This window comes from Pelodiscus sinensis, chromosome 16 (assembly GCF_049634645.1).
Source record: "Pelodiscus sinensis isolate JC-2024 chromosome 16, ASM4963464v1, whole genome shotgun sequence".
NCBI classification, from domain to species: Eukaryota; Metazoa; Chordata; order Testudines; family Trionychidae; genus Pelodiscus; species Pelodiscus sinensis.
This window is the reverse complement of record NC_134726.1, coordinates 23,297,031-23,312,263: the sequence shown is the minus strand read 5'-3', so window position 1 is coordinate 23,312,263 and position 15,233 is coordinate 23,297,031. Positions and strand designations below refer to the sequence as shown.

The following is a 15,233-nucleotide window of genomic DNA, read 5'->3' as shown; positions in this document are numbered from 1 at the left end:
TTTAAAGTTGCTCAGCTCCTCTTGATTGTTGGGATGAGGGAGGAGATGGGGCTGGAGGTAGTGCTGGTTTGGCAGTAGAAAAGGAATGGGGGCATAGGAAGGTGGTGTGGTATTTCCTCCAACCCCAAGGAGGCTAGCCAGGGAGCAAATCCCAAAATTTGGAGACAACTTTTTAAATAAGATTGGGGGAAAATGTTCTGGGACTTCTGAGGCTAGAGCACAGCCTTTGAACCAGCATTTGGGTAATTCAAAGGTCAAAATTCTAAAGTGGTAAGGGAGATCATGGCAGGCTCTGTGATGCAGGTAGAGAGAATCCTATGAAATGTCTTCAGAGAAGCAGATAAAATTGTTAATTTTATATTAAATCAAGTTTTACAAAATAACATGCTACAATGAAAATAGGTTCAGTACTTCTAGACCAATATTTATCAACCACTCAAGATTAAAAACACTGCTGCTAAACCTTCCTCATGCAATGGTCCCAAGCACAGTAATCAGAAAAGCACTACATTTGTTCTATCATTCAAACCATTCTTTATGTTGTAAAAATAGAAGAGAGGGTTAAGGGTGCATGCAAACAGGAAGAGGGAGAATTGTGTCAGCACAATGCAATCTTTTTTTTTTTTTGCAAGATCCATAAATGCATTTTTTCAGATGTATGTTTTCTTTAATGCTGTACTAAACTGAAGGCTGTTAGAAATAATAACTTACAGTTTCTGTATTATTAAACAGTTCACTTTCAAGAAGCTGAGCAGCAGTTGGTCTCTGTGATGATACCTCACTGGTTAACAACTTAACGTACTTGTATTGTACTGGCCATTTGTTTTTAAAAGAACCAGGAACATGGCCATTTCGTAAGCTTGTCAAAATCTTGGTTCTTTCCATTTCTGTTCCAAATGGATGAAAAAGTTCTAGAAGAATTACACCCACACTGTACATATCTGACTGGAAGAGGGGAAAAATTAAAAGGTAAGCAGTTATTTGTAGTAAAAATAACATTTTCAATGTTGTACATGATTTCTAGGAAACTACAGAATGCTGAACACAGCATCATCCTAAAGTGTAACAGACTGGCACCTTGCTAATGTAAGGATTAGTATACACAAACTACCTCATCACAGGAGAAACAAAATACAGGACTATGTAGCACTTTAAAGACTAACAAGATGGTTTATTAGATGATGAGCTTTCATGGGCCAGACCCACTTCCTCAGATCAAATAGTGGAAGAAAATAGTCACAACCACATATACCAAAGGATACAATTTAAAAAAATGAACACATATGAAAAGGACAAATCACATTTCAGAACAGAAGAGGATGCGGGGGGGGGGGGGAGGGGAAGGTAAATGTCTGTGAGCTAATGGTATTAGAGGTGGGGAAAGGTAAATGTCTGTGAGCTAATGGTATTAGAGGTGATAATTGGGGAAGCTATCTTTGTAATGGGTAAGATAGTTAGCGTCTTTGTTGAGACCGACGCGTAGAGTGTTGAATTTTAGCATGAATGACAGTTCAGAGGATTCCCTTTCAAGTGCAGATTTAAAAGGCTTCTGAAGCAGGATGCAGGTAATTAAGTCGTTGAGACGTGTCCTTTCTGGTTGAAATGGCAAGAAACTGTTTTTTCTTTGTGATCCTGCCTAATATCTGTTTTGTGGGCATTGATCCTTTGGCGAAGTGTCTGAGACGTTTGGCCAATGTACAAAGCAGACAGACACTTTTGCTACATGATAGCATAAATTATATTTCTGGATGTGCAGGAATATGTATTCTTGATCTTATAACTAACTCACTTGGTTAGGTCCAATAATGGTATCAGCAGAAATTTATTTTTAATTGTATCCTTTGGTATATATGGTTGTGACTATTTTCTTCCACTATTTGATCTGAGGAAGTGGGTCTGGCCCACGAAAGCTCATCATCTAATAAACCATCTTGTTAGTCTTTAAAGTGCTACATAGTCCTGTATTTTGTTTCAGCTACACCAGACTAACACGGCTACATTTCTATCACTATTCATCACAGGAGGTACAAAAGAAAAAGGTATGACGGAAACCTATATCACAGCAATTAGTACATAAGAACTGCCATACTGGGTCAGACCAAAAGTCCATCTAGCCCAGTATCCTGTCTACCAACAGTGGCCAGCCAATGCAGATGCCCAAGACGGAGGGAACACAACAGGTAATCATCACATGATCCCTCTCCTGTAATCCATTTCCAATGGCTAGGGACACCATTCCTACCCATCCTGGCTAATAGCCATTGATGGACCTAACCTCCATGACTATCTAGCTCTTCTTTGAACCCTGTTAAAGTCCTAGTCTTCACAACATCCTATGGCATCGAGTTCCACAGGTTGACTGTGCACAGAGTGAAGAAAAACATCCTTAGTTTAAAACAAAACAAAAGTATGTTAAGGACTAGTTGACTATCCCGATAAGTAAAAGCATATCAGACAGTCTAGTTGATTCCCTCCCCCTTACTGCCTCTATCAGATAGAGGCAGCAAAGTGGGAAGGGGGAAGGAGTACTTCAAAGCAGCAGTGCTGCATGGAGCCCACACCGAGCTCTGTGTGGCACTGCCCCTTTGAAACGCCAAGGTGGCTGTGACGGGGCGGCCCCGCCCCGCACTCAAGCCCAGGGAAACCACCTGGGGCCGGGGGCGGAGAAGGCCCCACCCACACAGCCCTACTGGGCATGCTCCAAAGGGAGCAAAGGTACAAAAGGCTGCTGGCCTGCTCAGAAGGGGCGGACTGCGACCCGAGCAGGAGCTAGCAACCGCGGGCCAGAGAGGGAAGCGCCAAGGGAGCTGAGCGTGCTGCTGCCGGGCCTCCGCCGGGCTCGGCCCCAACGCCGGAGCCGCCGACCGACCACCCGTGACCCGAGCACCGGACCGGACTCCGCCAACTCTGTGGCTGCCGGGGGAGGACCACTACAGCCCGTCTACCGACGCCGACAGGTGGGACCGCGGCAGGCTGCGAGCAGGGGGTAGGAAGCGACCCAGGGCAGGGAGCTGTAGAAGCCCCTGAGGGCTCGGGGTGTTGCGGGGAGGAGCCCCCGCTGAGCCAGTGGTGGGAACCACCCGAAACTACTAGGGCCCTGGGTCGGGGTCCAGTGGAGAGGGAGGGCCCAGACCCCCCTACCCCTGCTGCCTGAGACCCTGGCAAGTGGGGACCGGGGTAACAAACCCTGAACGGTGGACTAGGCCGCTGGGCCTGCAAACTGTGGACTAGGCCGCTGGGCCTGAAAACTGTGGACTAGGCCAGTGGGCCGTATTTCCCCTAAGAGGGGGGCAGTGTACTTTGAGAGCTAGACTCAGACAGGCCGAATTAGGCCCCGGATGGGGGTGGCAACCCCAAGACAGGGGCGAGCCCCCCGACAGTGGCATTTCAAAGGGGCAGCACTGCTGGAGCCTGGGGGTCAGCTTTGCGGTGCTGCCCCTTTGAAACACCGCCACAGCATTTCAAAGCGGCAGCAACGTGTGGAGCCCCGTGTCAGCTGGGGATTGCTCAGCTGACCCTGGGTTCCAGCGCAGCATTTCAAATTGCGCAGAGCCCTGGGTCAGCTAGGGAGTCTCTGGCTGACCCCAGGCTCCGTGTGGCATTTAAAAGCAGCAGCACAGCATGGAGCCCGGGGTCAGCGTGGGACTCTGAGTCCCCTACTGACCTCAGGCTTCATGTAGGTGCTTCCGCTTTGAAATGCACAAGAGTCTCTTGTACATTTCAAAGCTGGCACGCCTGTGTGCAGCCTGCAATGAGCAGGACTTCCTGCTGGCCTAGGGCTGCATATGGAGTTCCGCATTCCTCCTGAAATGTACAAGAGCCCCACTGCAGGGGCTCTTGTACATTTCAAATGAGGAATGCAGAAATGCCTATCGAGTAGTCAATGGAAATTCCATCGACTACTCGACTAGTAAATTACTCAATATTTAACATCCTTATTTTAAACCTAATGCCTATTAATTTTGTTTGGTGATCCCTAGGTCTTACATTGTGGGAATAAATAAATAACTTTTCCTTATTCACTTTTTCCACACCAGTCATCATTTTATAGACCTCTATCTATCCCATCCCCTTAGTCTCCTCCTTTCTAAGCTGAAAAGTCCAAGTTTTTTTTTAACTCTCTTCATACGGGACCCGTTCCAAACCTAATCATTTTTGTTGCCCTTTTCTGAACCTTTCCCAATGCCAATATATCTTTTTTGAGATGAGGCAATCACATCTGTACACAGTATTCAAGATGTGGGTGTACCATGATTTTATAAAGAGGCAATAAGATATTCTGTCTTATTTCTTTAACAAGCGAGGTAGCTTTACTAGCTACAGTATAACTGCTCAGCATAGAGTTTTGTTCCTACTAACTGTAACCAGCATTCCTTTAAAAAAGAAATATATATTTGTTTCATTACATTGAAGTTTATTCATTTTAATCTTTTCTTTTTAAAGAAATGTTGCTGTTAAAACTAAACTTTAAAACGACCATAGCCATATAATTTCTTTAAAAAAAAAAAAGGTGTATTGATTAAAAAAATGGTAATCACTACCTTTACCTCAAAGAAAGTATGCCTGAAATAACAAATGCTGGGCAGATAGTTCTTTGTACCAAAGTATTTTAAGGTTATATTTACCCTACCACATTTTTTCAACAAAACAAAAATTGCCAGTGGGCATTCATGCTTGCTCCTTCTTGACTGATCATGCCTACACACTAAGGACACAATCATCATAATTGTGAGCAATGCACTGTGGGTATGTATCCCACAGTGCAATGTTGTGGGAAGGCAAAACTGATCACATCTTGAGATTCCCTCCAAGTTCTCCAATAGTCTTCTCAATATCATAGGTAGCGCTGTTCTCCCCCTGCTGAGAAATGTCAGTACAGTATGTCCCTCTCCCCCTGCAGCAACAGTCTGTCTGCCACTGTGTTCCTATTGTAGGTCAGAACAGGAGCAGTCCAATTATTTGCTCTTTGTTCCCCAAATGGAGCAGCACACACAGCTGTCTGGTGACAAAATATACAGCAGTGTCTACACTGGCTCTTTGTCATCAAATATGGGAAGAGGAAAGAAAAAACTCCCGGGGTGAAAGTTTTTTGTCACTGTAACGGGACATTTTTTCCAACAACAGTGGCATTGCAGTGTGTATGCTCTCACTGTTGTGTCACCAAAAGGTGGTTTTGGTGATAAAATATGGTAGTGTAGACAAAGCCTAAAATTGTATAGGGAAAAAAATTGTCACTACCTTGAAATCATAGTGAGATCCTTGCAACTGTTCTGGTGAAGCATACAGACAAGTACCCACTCCTGAAGTATGTTGTAGCCCTAAAAAAATAAATGGAATTTAAATTGCTTCAGTGTCTCCAATTTCATCTATAAAAACTGATAATTTAAACATTAATTCTTTCAATAATGCCCTGCTAATTTTTAATTGAAAACAATGGTTTTTTTCCCCAATTACCATTTATCTTCTCTGTCTTTAACCAGTGGTCTGGGGTTTCCTGTATAATATCTCTGCAAGCCAGTCCAAAATCTCCTATTTTCACGTGGCGGTCTGATCCATGTAAAAAGATATTTCTGGGCTACAAAAATAGGCTGCATTAATATCTCACTTAAAAAAAAATAAGTATTCTGAAGTAATATTTCTCTATTTCAAGTTTTACAAATTGTTATATTTCTAGTAGTCTTCAGCAGGATAAAACCAAATAAGAATAATTATTAATTTTTTAACATCTACATTAATGACCTCATAAAAGAGAGCAAAAATGAAATTCACAAATGCTATTATATCAGAAGATGATGTAAACACTGTCAGGGGTAGAGAGGAAACACCAGAGACTCTAAAGAGAAAAACATGAGTGAACAAAAATAAAAAATTTAACATTGGAAAAAAAATACAAGCCTATAGCCTTAGGGGGGAAGCAATATCAAATCTTTAGCAGGAGAGGGAAACATGACAAACAGTAATGACAGGAGAGACGAGGATTAGGAATCAAAGCATTGTATGAAGAAAGATTAAAATATCTTAACATGTTAAATTTAAATTTGGTTATATGACCATGAAAATGGAAAAATGCTAAAATTAAAAAAATATCTACAGATTATACACACAAAGAAAGGAAAATTATTTAGAGTATTAGGAGTATGATATGAAATTACATAGAACATTTAGGCTGCATAATAGAATATTATCTCCATAATGAAATGCATTAGGATACAATACAATTAGCCAAAAGGAAGTAAAAGCCCTAGTGCTTGGTAAATGAACTGTACAGAGTAGTTCTGACCTGGCTGGGGAAAGACATGAATGAGTAAGGTACTGTCCATCTTTAATATCTTTATTATTTTATAGAAACTGTAAAATGTTACACAAGCACTGAGGGAATGCTAAATATATAGAAATACATCACAAAAATTGTCTGTCAAACTTATGAAGCAAGATTCCAGACAAATAGCAGTTAGTATTCTATTAATAGCTGTAATTTTAAAACCAGACTTCAAAGCTATTCTAGAACCAATCGTCTTGCAGCATCACAAAGAGTGATACAGTTCCAATGGCAGAGTCCAAAATTCTGCTTTTCCTTTGGACCATGTAGTCTCATTACATGAACTGAGATTATTTTACCATGGGTAACATAACCAAGGGAGCTATCACACCCACACCTGACTCCAATCCTTTCATTTACTCCCTTTCTTCCAGTAGGCAGAAAGGATTTAAGCCACTCCAGGCAAAACTATATGAAGCAATAATGAAAAATGACAGCACCAATATTAAAGCTTTGCTAGCACACCAACCTGTCAATGAACCAATGACTGTTTGGGATAATGCTGCGCGCAGAAGACCACTATCAATTCAGGTAAACATTTGACCTAAATTATCATTTTAAAATTGAGAGTAAAGATGCTATTTTAAAATTCACATAACATTTCCTCAATTAAATTAACTAAAACCATCAAAAATTAATATTTAAAAATGGGTGGGCTGCTAAATCTATATTTGGCCAGATCCTACTGGTTATTCAGCTCTTGATAAACAAGACTATTTATTTTGAGTGTTAATACTGAAGATACTAATTTCAGGTAGTGTTTAACTAGTTAACAGATTAAAGGCACAGGCTACATCTAGACTGCAGACTTCTTTCAGAATAAGCTTTTCTAGAAGAGATCTTCCGAAAAAACTTCCAAAAGAGAGCGTCCACACTGCCAAAGCACATCAAAAAAGTGATCTGCTTTTTTGAAAGATAGCATCCACACTGAATGGAAGCTATCTCACACGTACGCTGTGATTACTATGGACGGAGTGGCCACCAGGGCACTTGTGCTTTTTCCTCTTTCCTCTTCTTTTGAAAGAACTCCCTCTCCCCCATCCACACATGCCTTCTTCCGAAAGAGCTCTTTTGGAAAACGGCTTCTTCCTCATAGAAAGAGGTTTATCAATGTTGGAAAACCCCCTCTGTTCTATTTTTTTTTTTTTTTTGTGAAAGAACTCTATTGCAATGTGGAGGAAAATGAAGGTTTTTTTTTAAAAAACAGCCTTTTTCTGAAACAACTCTGTATTGTAGAGATAGCCCTAGGTTGCTCCAGCCCAGCCAGAGCTGCTCTTGCCTGTGGTGAAGTGTGGAGATGGCAGCGGGGCTGGGAGTTGGCAGCCCGGAGCGAAGGCCTAGTGGGGCAGGGGCTGCTCCCACGTACCAGTAACTGATTAAGGGTGATGCTCACCAAGTAATTGGTTACCATTCACATCCCTACTACAAAGTGGTTCATACAGCTAACAGAACCTCCCACTTTGCCTGACACACATGATCAGCCAAAGCATAATTAGAACGATCACTCCCAATAGCGAGGAAGCTGTGATATAAAGTTCTCACATCAAAAGCCAGATGAAGATGAGGGAGACTGGCCTCGGACACTGGAAACCCTCTATGTGGTAACTATATATATGTTGAACAGTGGGAAAAAAACTCATTAAGTTTCCAAGAGTAAGACGAATGGGTTAAAATAGTGTAATACAGTATGGAATCAGTAACAACCATAAATAGAGAGTTTGACTTACTGATCCTGTCCCCTTCCTTTTCATCCTTTACTTAGCCAAAGCTCTATTACCTTCGTTACAGTTAAATATAAAATCCTGAGTAATCGTTTAATCCTATATATACTGTAATCCTGTATATACTGTCATTAGGCAGAAGTAATCTGTATTCCCGTGCAGTAAGGCACCTCATCTCCAAAAACACATGGGCACTATGAAAAAGAGATCACTTCTTTGTGTAACTTTTCTTCTAATTATGAACTATTAGTAGAGAGAATTCCAACTTAATGAAGTGTGTTTTTAACAGGATGTGCTGACTCAGGAGCTAACCCTGTCATACATACTAATTGAGCTCTCACTGAAAGATAAACATTTGGCAGTGGCTATTTAACATAGGGGACACAGCCAAGAAATTAGCTGAGTGGAAATAAACCCAGCAGTTGGGTCTGTACAGGTACACAAGGAGAAAGGATAGGAGGAAGAGCTGGGATCCTAAAGTAACACAGAAGGACGAAGTTCTAGCTGGTGCTACTGTACCTTCCACAGAAGGAAAGGGAGCTAGTGATTCACTGTCAATATAAAATACATCACAATACAGTGGTGATGAAGGAGACCTGGAGCAGTTGTGGTCTGTTGATATGGCTTGAGGGAACTCTCATGGGTCCACCCCAAGAAATGGACTAGAAAGAAATGGACACACATGGGCTATTTCTTCCTAGTCTTCTTTAATTACAATATTGTTACACATACTGCTTAATAAGAAAAAAGGCAGCAGCATAAGATGTAAATCAATATACTCTTAACTCTGCAGGTAGCCCGAACCCACATACAGCTCACAGAACAGCTTGCTTAAAACCACACACAGCCAGTCTGACCCCATCTGCAATACATACTCACTAAAAACAGACAGAGGCACATGCACAGCTTTATATCTAACACACACACTAAATGACCTGAATTTCTTGATTTTTTTCAAGCAATAAATGTTTAGAAATCTTTAAAGCCCACCTATAGAAAAATATGAGTAAAATTTCTAATATTCAATGCTTAACTACTCTGATTATGGACACAGCTGTGTATACTCTTTCAAGAAAATTAATAGTAAAATTCAAATAATCAGTGGGCAAATAAATCAGAATACAAGGTTCTTAAGTATTTTCTGCAATTAAATTCTGCAGAACATATTCTGCCATTGGTTTGATGCTTTAGTGAACCAAATTGAGTTCTGTGAAGTAGACAGCAAGTATACCAACATTATTCAGGCAAATGCCTCCCTTTGCTCTCACTTATCAAGGGATTAAGGAAGAAAGGTAAAACCTAACCATAACCATTTAACATGTGCCTGTCACAAATTGTAATAGATAAACTAATTCACCTTCAAGCAAAGTAAGACTGAAGATTACAATACTCAGAAGTTCATTAATATATATTTTTGGTTCCATACAGGATCAGTCTATTCTTCCAATTCATTTAGCTGCCAAATACAGAAGAGAAAAGAGTTTGTGTTGTTTGCTAGAATCTGGTGCTGACCCCAAAATAAGGTAGGCATTTATAGTCACCAAGTTGTATTCACCGAGAATATGCATAATTGCATGTAAAAATGGAATATAGTTTTAGGGCTCACTTAACAAAATCTTATATTTTATTATAGAAGTGTTGATGTGCAGGATTTCCCACACAATGTGGCTAGACCACGTGAGTTCATAATTTTGATTGTGGAGTTTATTTTTCAGTCACTTAACGTATCCAAAAATACATAGCGGAAGGGGCACAAGATAACATGGATACAATACACAAATTAGGATAAAACATTTAAATATGCCCACTAAGGTGCTAGTTACTGTGGCTACAAATAAATTAAGGAGGTAAGATACAACTCAAACTGAGAACAAAAGTGGGGAAAACATTAGTCCCAAGTAATAAATCATGTAAAACAGTCGCTCCCAACCTTTTTTTTGATTTGCCATGCACAAAAGTAGCCAAAGAATCACACTATCCCACAATCTTTTGATCACAAAAAATGGTGGAATTTAGATCATGAGTGTGGTAGAAACTTCTGCCTGCCTCCCCACATACTATTCCTTATGTCTGTACTTTGCTTAATTCTGGAATAGCAAAGGACCTAGGTGCCATGAAATCTTCTCCCTTCCCAAAATCCAGAGCTGATCATAATTAAGGCAGGAAAGAGAGAAGCTGAGGAGCAGCTCTGTGACTGGCTGCTGGTGTGAAGGTACCAGCCGCAACAATAAATTAGGAGTAGGTACAGAACTACTGGGTTTTAGTGACCCATAGATTTTGCTGTTCTCTCAACTGATGGCGTGGAACCAACTGCCAGGTCATGTCCTATCAGTTCAACAATGCTAGTCTAAACTGTCTTTGTTATCTAAAATATTTTACTTGAATATCTGTATGTAAGTCACTTCATGTTTGATGAAGATAGGGAGAATTAACTTATTACATTTTTACATTTTAGAGATAACAGAGGTTACACAGCACTTCAGCTCCTACTATTGCACTGGCCAAAAATGTATATAACTGGGACAGACATCTTGACTAGACCGCAGAAAAACCTGGCAACTACACAACGTAATGCCGAAGAGTGTCTTCGTATCTTGTGTGAGAAAGGAGTTCAGACAGATCCTGAAATGGATAGGGACTACAAACACAGCTCATTACATTTAGCCCTTTACTCTGGAGCCTCTCAAGCTATATCTATTCTAATTGAGAATGGTGCTAACATAGATGACAGAAATGAGTTTGGCAAGACAGCACTTCACATTGCTGCAGAGCATTTGAACAAGGAGATAACAGAAACTTTAATCACCTATGGAGCAAACATTAATTGTACTCTTCCAACTTCTGGAAAAACTGCCCTTCAACTTGCAGTGTGCACTGCATCATCTAAAGCAGGCAGAGTTTTAGCTGCTGATATAGATTGCATCCGTTTACTGTTAATGAATGGAGCCGAAGTAAATGCTCAAGACTGTGAAGGACGAGCAGCTATTCATAATGCTTGCTTGGGAGGCAGAAAAGAAATAGTTGAGCTCCTCCTAGATTACCATGCAGATGCTAACACTTTAACAAGACATGGACAATCTCCCCTTTTTCTGTTTCTTCAAAATAGGTCAAATCTAAGATGTACGTCATTATTAAATAAGTTGTTAAGCTTCTCATACCCTTTGAAGCTAACCAATAATCGAGGAGACCTACCCACTGGACTTCTGTTCCCAGAATTTCAAATGCAAAAAGACTTTCTCATAAGATTATCACAAATCATATGGTCTCTGCAGGACATCTGCAAAGTCACGGTCAGAAGAATATATGGGGAAAAAAACAAACAATGCTTGAAAAAACAGCTTCCAGTAACTGTGTGGAATTCTTTATACAACTACCAGGATTACTCGCAACTTTGATAAATAAAAATTTCATGATTATACAGCCACAAAGGTAAACATTCTGGAAGATCTGAATAATGTCAGACACACACACCTACCTACATGAGAAAATAAACCGAGAAACTACTGATCCTGAAACTAATGAAAAATTAAACATGAATTACAATGCATATTAATATTGTGTGTGTGTTTTGAAACAGCCCTTAACTTCTCTCAAAATGTAATTTTAAGGTGCAAGGTGTTTTTTTAAAAATATGTAATACTTTTCATGTGTAATCACTATTTTAAGTATAATATCTAAAAAAAAATCCAATGAACCTCCACGGGAATGCGATGGGGAAATTACACATTCAATCTATTTCTATACATTTTCAATTCAAACGGAAAAATAAATAGATATTCTACAAATTCTTATAAAATCTGACTCCCATTGTTCTTAATGGGAATGAAGGCCAACTGCCCTCAGGGAAGATGCTGAACCTTTATATTGCCAATGGAAAAGCAGTGAGTGCATTGTAAGAAGAAGGTGAATAGAACCAGGGGCCATCTCGCTTAAGGGCAGCATGTGACTTCCGTGCCATTGAGAACAATAGTAGATAGCCTTTTTAGAAGAGAGCAAATCTTTGTGAGTTTGTTTGAAGAACATAAATTTCTACCTTAACAGAGTTTGAAGGAAAACAAACAGAAAAAATGACCATTAATACTAAAATTGTCAAGACTCATCCATCTGCTGGGGTTTGTGTAATTAGATAATGATAACACTGAGATGATTTGGGACATACAATATTCTGACAAGCAGTGCTAAATTTCTTAAAGGATCTATTTTTCATTCATTTTTAACTCTAATTAATTAACAGATTTATTTGTAAATTCTCAGCAAATTCATTCTGTTATAAAGTAAGTGCTGTAATTTTAGGGACGATACAGTATATTCTTCATTTATGAACTGGCTGAATCTTTAAGTGCAAACCTCAGCTCAGCCTTAATAACTATAGAGCCGCTATCAGTACCTCAATAACACAAATGGTCTTTCCTCTCTTTAATAGTAATACCTAGTTCCTATATCAGTGACAAGGAGTCCTGTGGCACTTTATAGACTAAGAGATGTATTGGAGCATAAGCTTTCGTGGACAAAGATCCACTTCGTCAGATTACATGCATCTGACAAAGTGGGTCTTTGCCCATAAAAGCTTATGCTCCAATACATCTCTTAGTCTATAAGGTGCCACAGGACTCCTTGTCGCTTTTGGAGATCCAGACTAACACAGCTACCCCTCTGATACTAGTTCCTATATGACACTTTTCATTAGTAGATCTCAAAGCACTTTTCAAAGGACATCAGAATCATTATTCCATTTTACAGATGGAGAAACTGAGGCACAGATAGCTGAAATAACTTACCTAAGGTCACCCCACATGCCAGTGACAAAGCCGATAACAGAAATGAGTCCTGAATGCATGGCCAGAGCCACATCCACTAGTCCTCACTGTATCCTCTAATGTTAATTTTTCAACTTACTTTAATGTCTCGATGCATGACTCCCTTGCTGTGGATATAACATACTCCTTCTAGTAATTCTTGAAAAATTTTTGATGTCCACCTAACATCCACAAGGTGGTAAGGACCTTAAAACAAGAGACCAACATGAGATTTAATCTCACATCCACTATTAAAATTCATATAGGCAGTATGACTATATCCCCTTCACTACTTTGAAATTCTCAACACTGAGGTGTGTTATTGATCTCTGCTTTTACAAGAGGGTATAAAAAATGGCTGATTTCTTTATACTATTCATTATTCTGTATAACTATTACATTCCCTCATACTTGTCTCTGAATTAATCAAATGCTTCTCATTCAGAAGTCTTTCTCTGCTTTCAATCATTTTTACTGTCCTTTGCTGAACCCTTTTTTATTTCTCCCGTATCTCTTTGAGAGCAAGTGCACAGAATTGAACACAGGATTCCAAGTAAGGGCACACCAATTTAATATAATGGCATATTTTCTGTATTATGCTTTGAACTCTTACTAGAGCTTAACCCATCTATGATTATGCTTCCTAGTCACCTATCATTTTTAGCTTCTCAGACTTCTCTAGTTTTGACTAACTTAAATAGTAATCTACATATTTGTCACCTCATTTTGTCCCCTTTTTTCAGATTATAATTTATTAAATTTAATAATTGTACAGAACCCTGAGGCTTCCCAATGTTAGCCTTTTCTACACTCAAAACTGATTATTTATTCCTATTCTGTTTTAGTTTCCAACCAATGGTAGTAGTTTGCCTTTCACCCCATAACAACTTGGTTTCATTAGCATCCTCATATGTGAATCTTTGCCAATTTTTTTCCAAAGTAAAGATAAATCATATTGGAATTCTTCTATCCAATTCTCAACTAGGCCCAATCGTGCTTAATTTAGGGCCCAAAATACTAACCGTAGGTAGGAAATGGGAGGGGGAGACAAATAAAAACCAAGCAGCTAGGAAATATCCCTCCATTCAATTATAACACAATAGTTCTTAAAAGTGATGTGATAAAACATTTTTTATTTCAAGATGTATAGTTCTATAGAACAGTCTGTGTTAAGTAGATTCCTTTTCACAATAACTGAAAAGGAAGGTAGAGCATATTTTTAATTCTCTGTCCTTAAAAGACCTGTCCCTCTAGATATCAATTGTCAATGAACCTGTAGACATCATTATCTACGAACTCCTCTGATAGGGATCAGCTGCTAGATCTACTATGATCAATCACAATAAGGATACGTCTACACTTGCTCCATAGTTCGAACTAGGGATGCAAATGTAGGTGACCGAAATTGCTAATGAAGCGAGGATTTAAATATCTCGTGCTTGATTAGCATGATCTCACCAGTGCATTACTCTGCTCGACAGCTATTTTGAAAGTGAAAGTGCGTGCCGGGACACGATAGTTACACATGCTTCTGGAACATAGCTCATTCTCATCAACTGACAATGTTCTGGAAAAGGAACAAAATTGGTGTAATCTAAATTGCTCACTGAAAAGGGGTAGGTCTTCTCAACAGCACTCTATTTCTCTAGACCAATCCTACTTCTCAAGCCATAGTTTTAAACTTCACTTTTGTGCCATTTAAAATGTGTGAACTTTAAGTCTCTTCTACAAACACCTAATCTATATGGACTGCAGAGACTTTATTAAATTGCTTGTTATTTTGATTGAATGGGGAGGGCAGGACCTGATAACCAAAGTCCATGTTATAACCTGCTGTCAAAGCACATTGACTTTCAGATAGAAAATCAAAATATATTTGGTTTTTGCCCTGTAAGTATTTATATTTTTAAAACAGTTTAAATCTTACCGTAAGTTTCTTCTGTGCGCTCACCACATTTTTTGTTTCTGTCAACAATCCAGTCCCACAAGGATATTTCACACAGTTGCATCTGTATATGAACCATCAGACAATACTCCATCTAACAGGAAAATATTGGCACATATTTTTACTGTAATATAAAGGTTGTTCACTTATACAATTTTATTTTGTTTCAAGACAAGCAATCTGCCATTTTATAACAGGATTGAGTACAAACTAGATAGCAGATACAGTGCTATTAAATTTATTGTTTTAGGTGAGATAAGAGCATGTACAGTTATTTTGCTTTAATTATTTCTCAAATGGTACTAAGTAATACCTGTTTTAAAAACACACAATAAAAGCTATATGCTGTGTAGCTGTAGCCATGTTGGTCCCTGGATGATGATATTTAAATAATAAAAGCTAACACAACAACGTGCCAGATACTCTCATGATATCAAAAAGTATCTGGGTAA

At 39.2% G+C, this 15,233-nt stretch overlaps 2 protein-coding genes across 4 annotated transcripts in view; one reads left to right on the top strand and one right to left on the bottom strand.

Annotated features, from left to right (window-relative positions):
• EIF2AK1 (eukaryotic translation initiation factor 2 alpha kinase 1) overlaps positions 1 to 15,233 on the bottom strand; it is a 40,289-nt gene that overhangs the window by 3,142 nt on the left and 21,914 nt on the right. For 2 of the 3 annotated variants that reach the window (XM_075899503.1, XM_075899502.1), the window contains 5 exons: positions 14,764 to 14,875; positions 12,937 to 13,043; positions 5,455 to 5,575; positions 5,239 to 5,318; positions 712 to 945 (listed from right to left, as the gene is read on the bottom strand). In XM_075899503.1, the coding sequence (XP_075755618.1) occupies positions 712 to 945; positions 5,239 to 5,318; positions 5,455 to 5,575; positions 12,937 to 13,043; positions 14,764 to 14,875 (654 nt within the window). The remainder of the gene's footprint in view (positions 1 to 711; positions 946 to 5,238; positions 5,319 to 5,454; positions 5,576 to 12,936; positions 13,044 to 14,763; positions 14,876 to 15,233) is intronic. The other variant, XM_075899504.1, reaches the window with a different exon arrangement.
• Positions 6,273 to 11,457, top strand: ANKRD61 (ankyrin repeat domain 61). The gene is made up of 3 exons (XM_006112812.3): positions 6,273 to 6,850; positions 9,469 to 9,563; positions 10,496 to 11,457. The coding sequence occupies exons 1-3, from the start codon at positions 6,620 to 6,622 to the stop codon at positions 11,433 to 11,435; spliced, it is 1,266 nt and encodes a 421-aa protein (XP_006112874.1). The 5' UTR covers positions 6,273 to 6,619; the 3' UTR covers positions 11,436 to 11,457.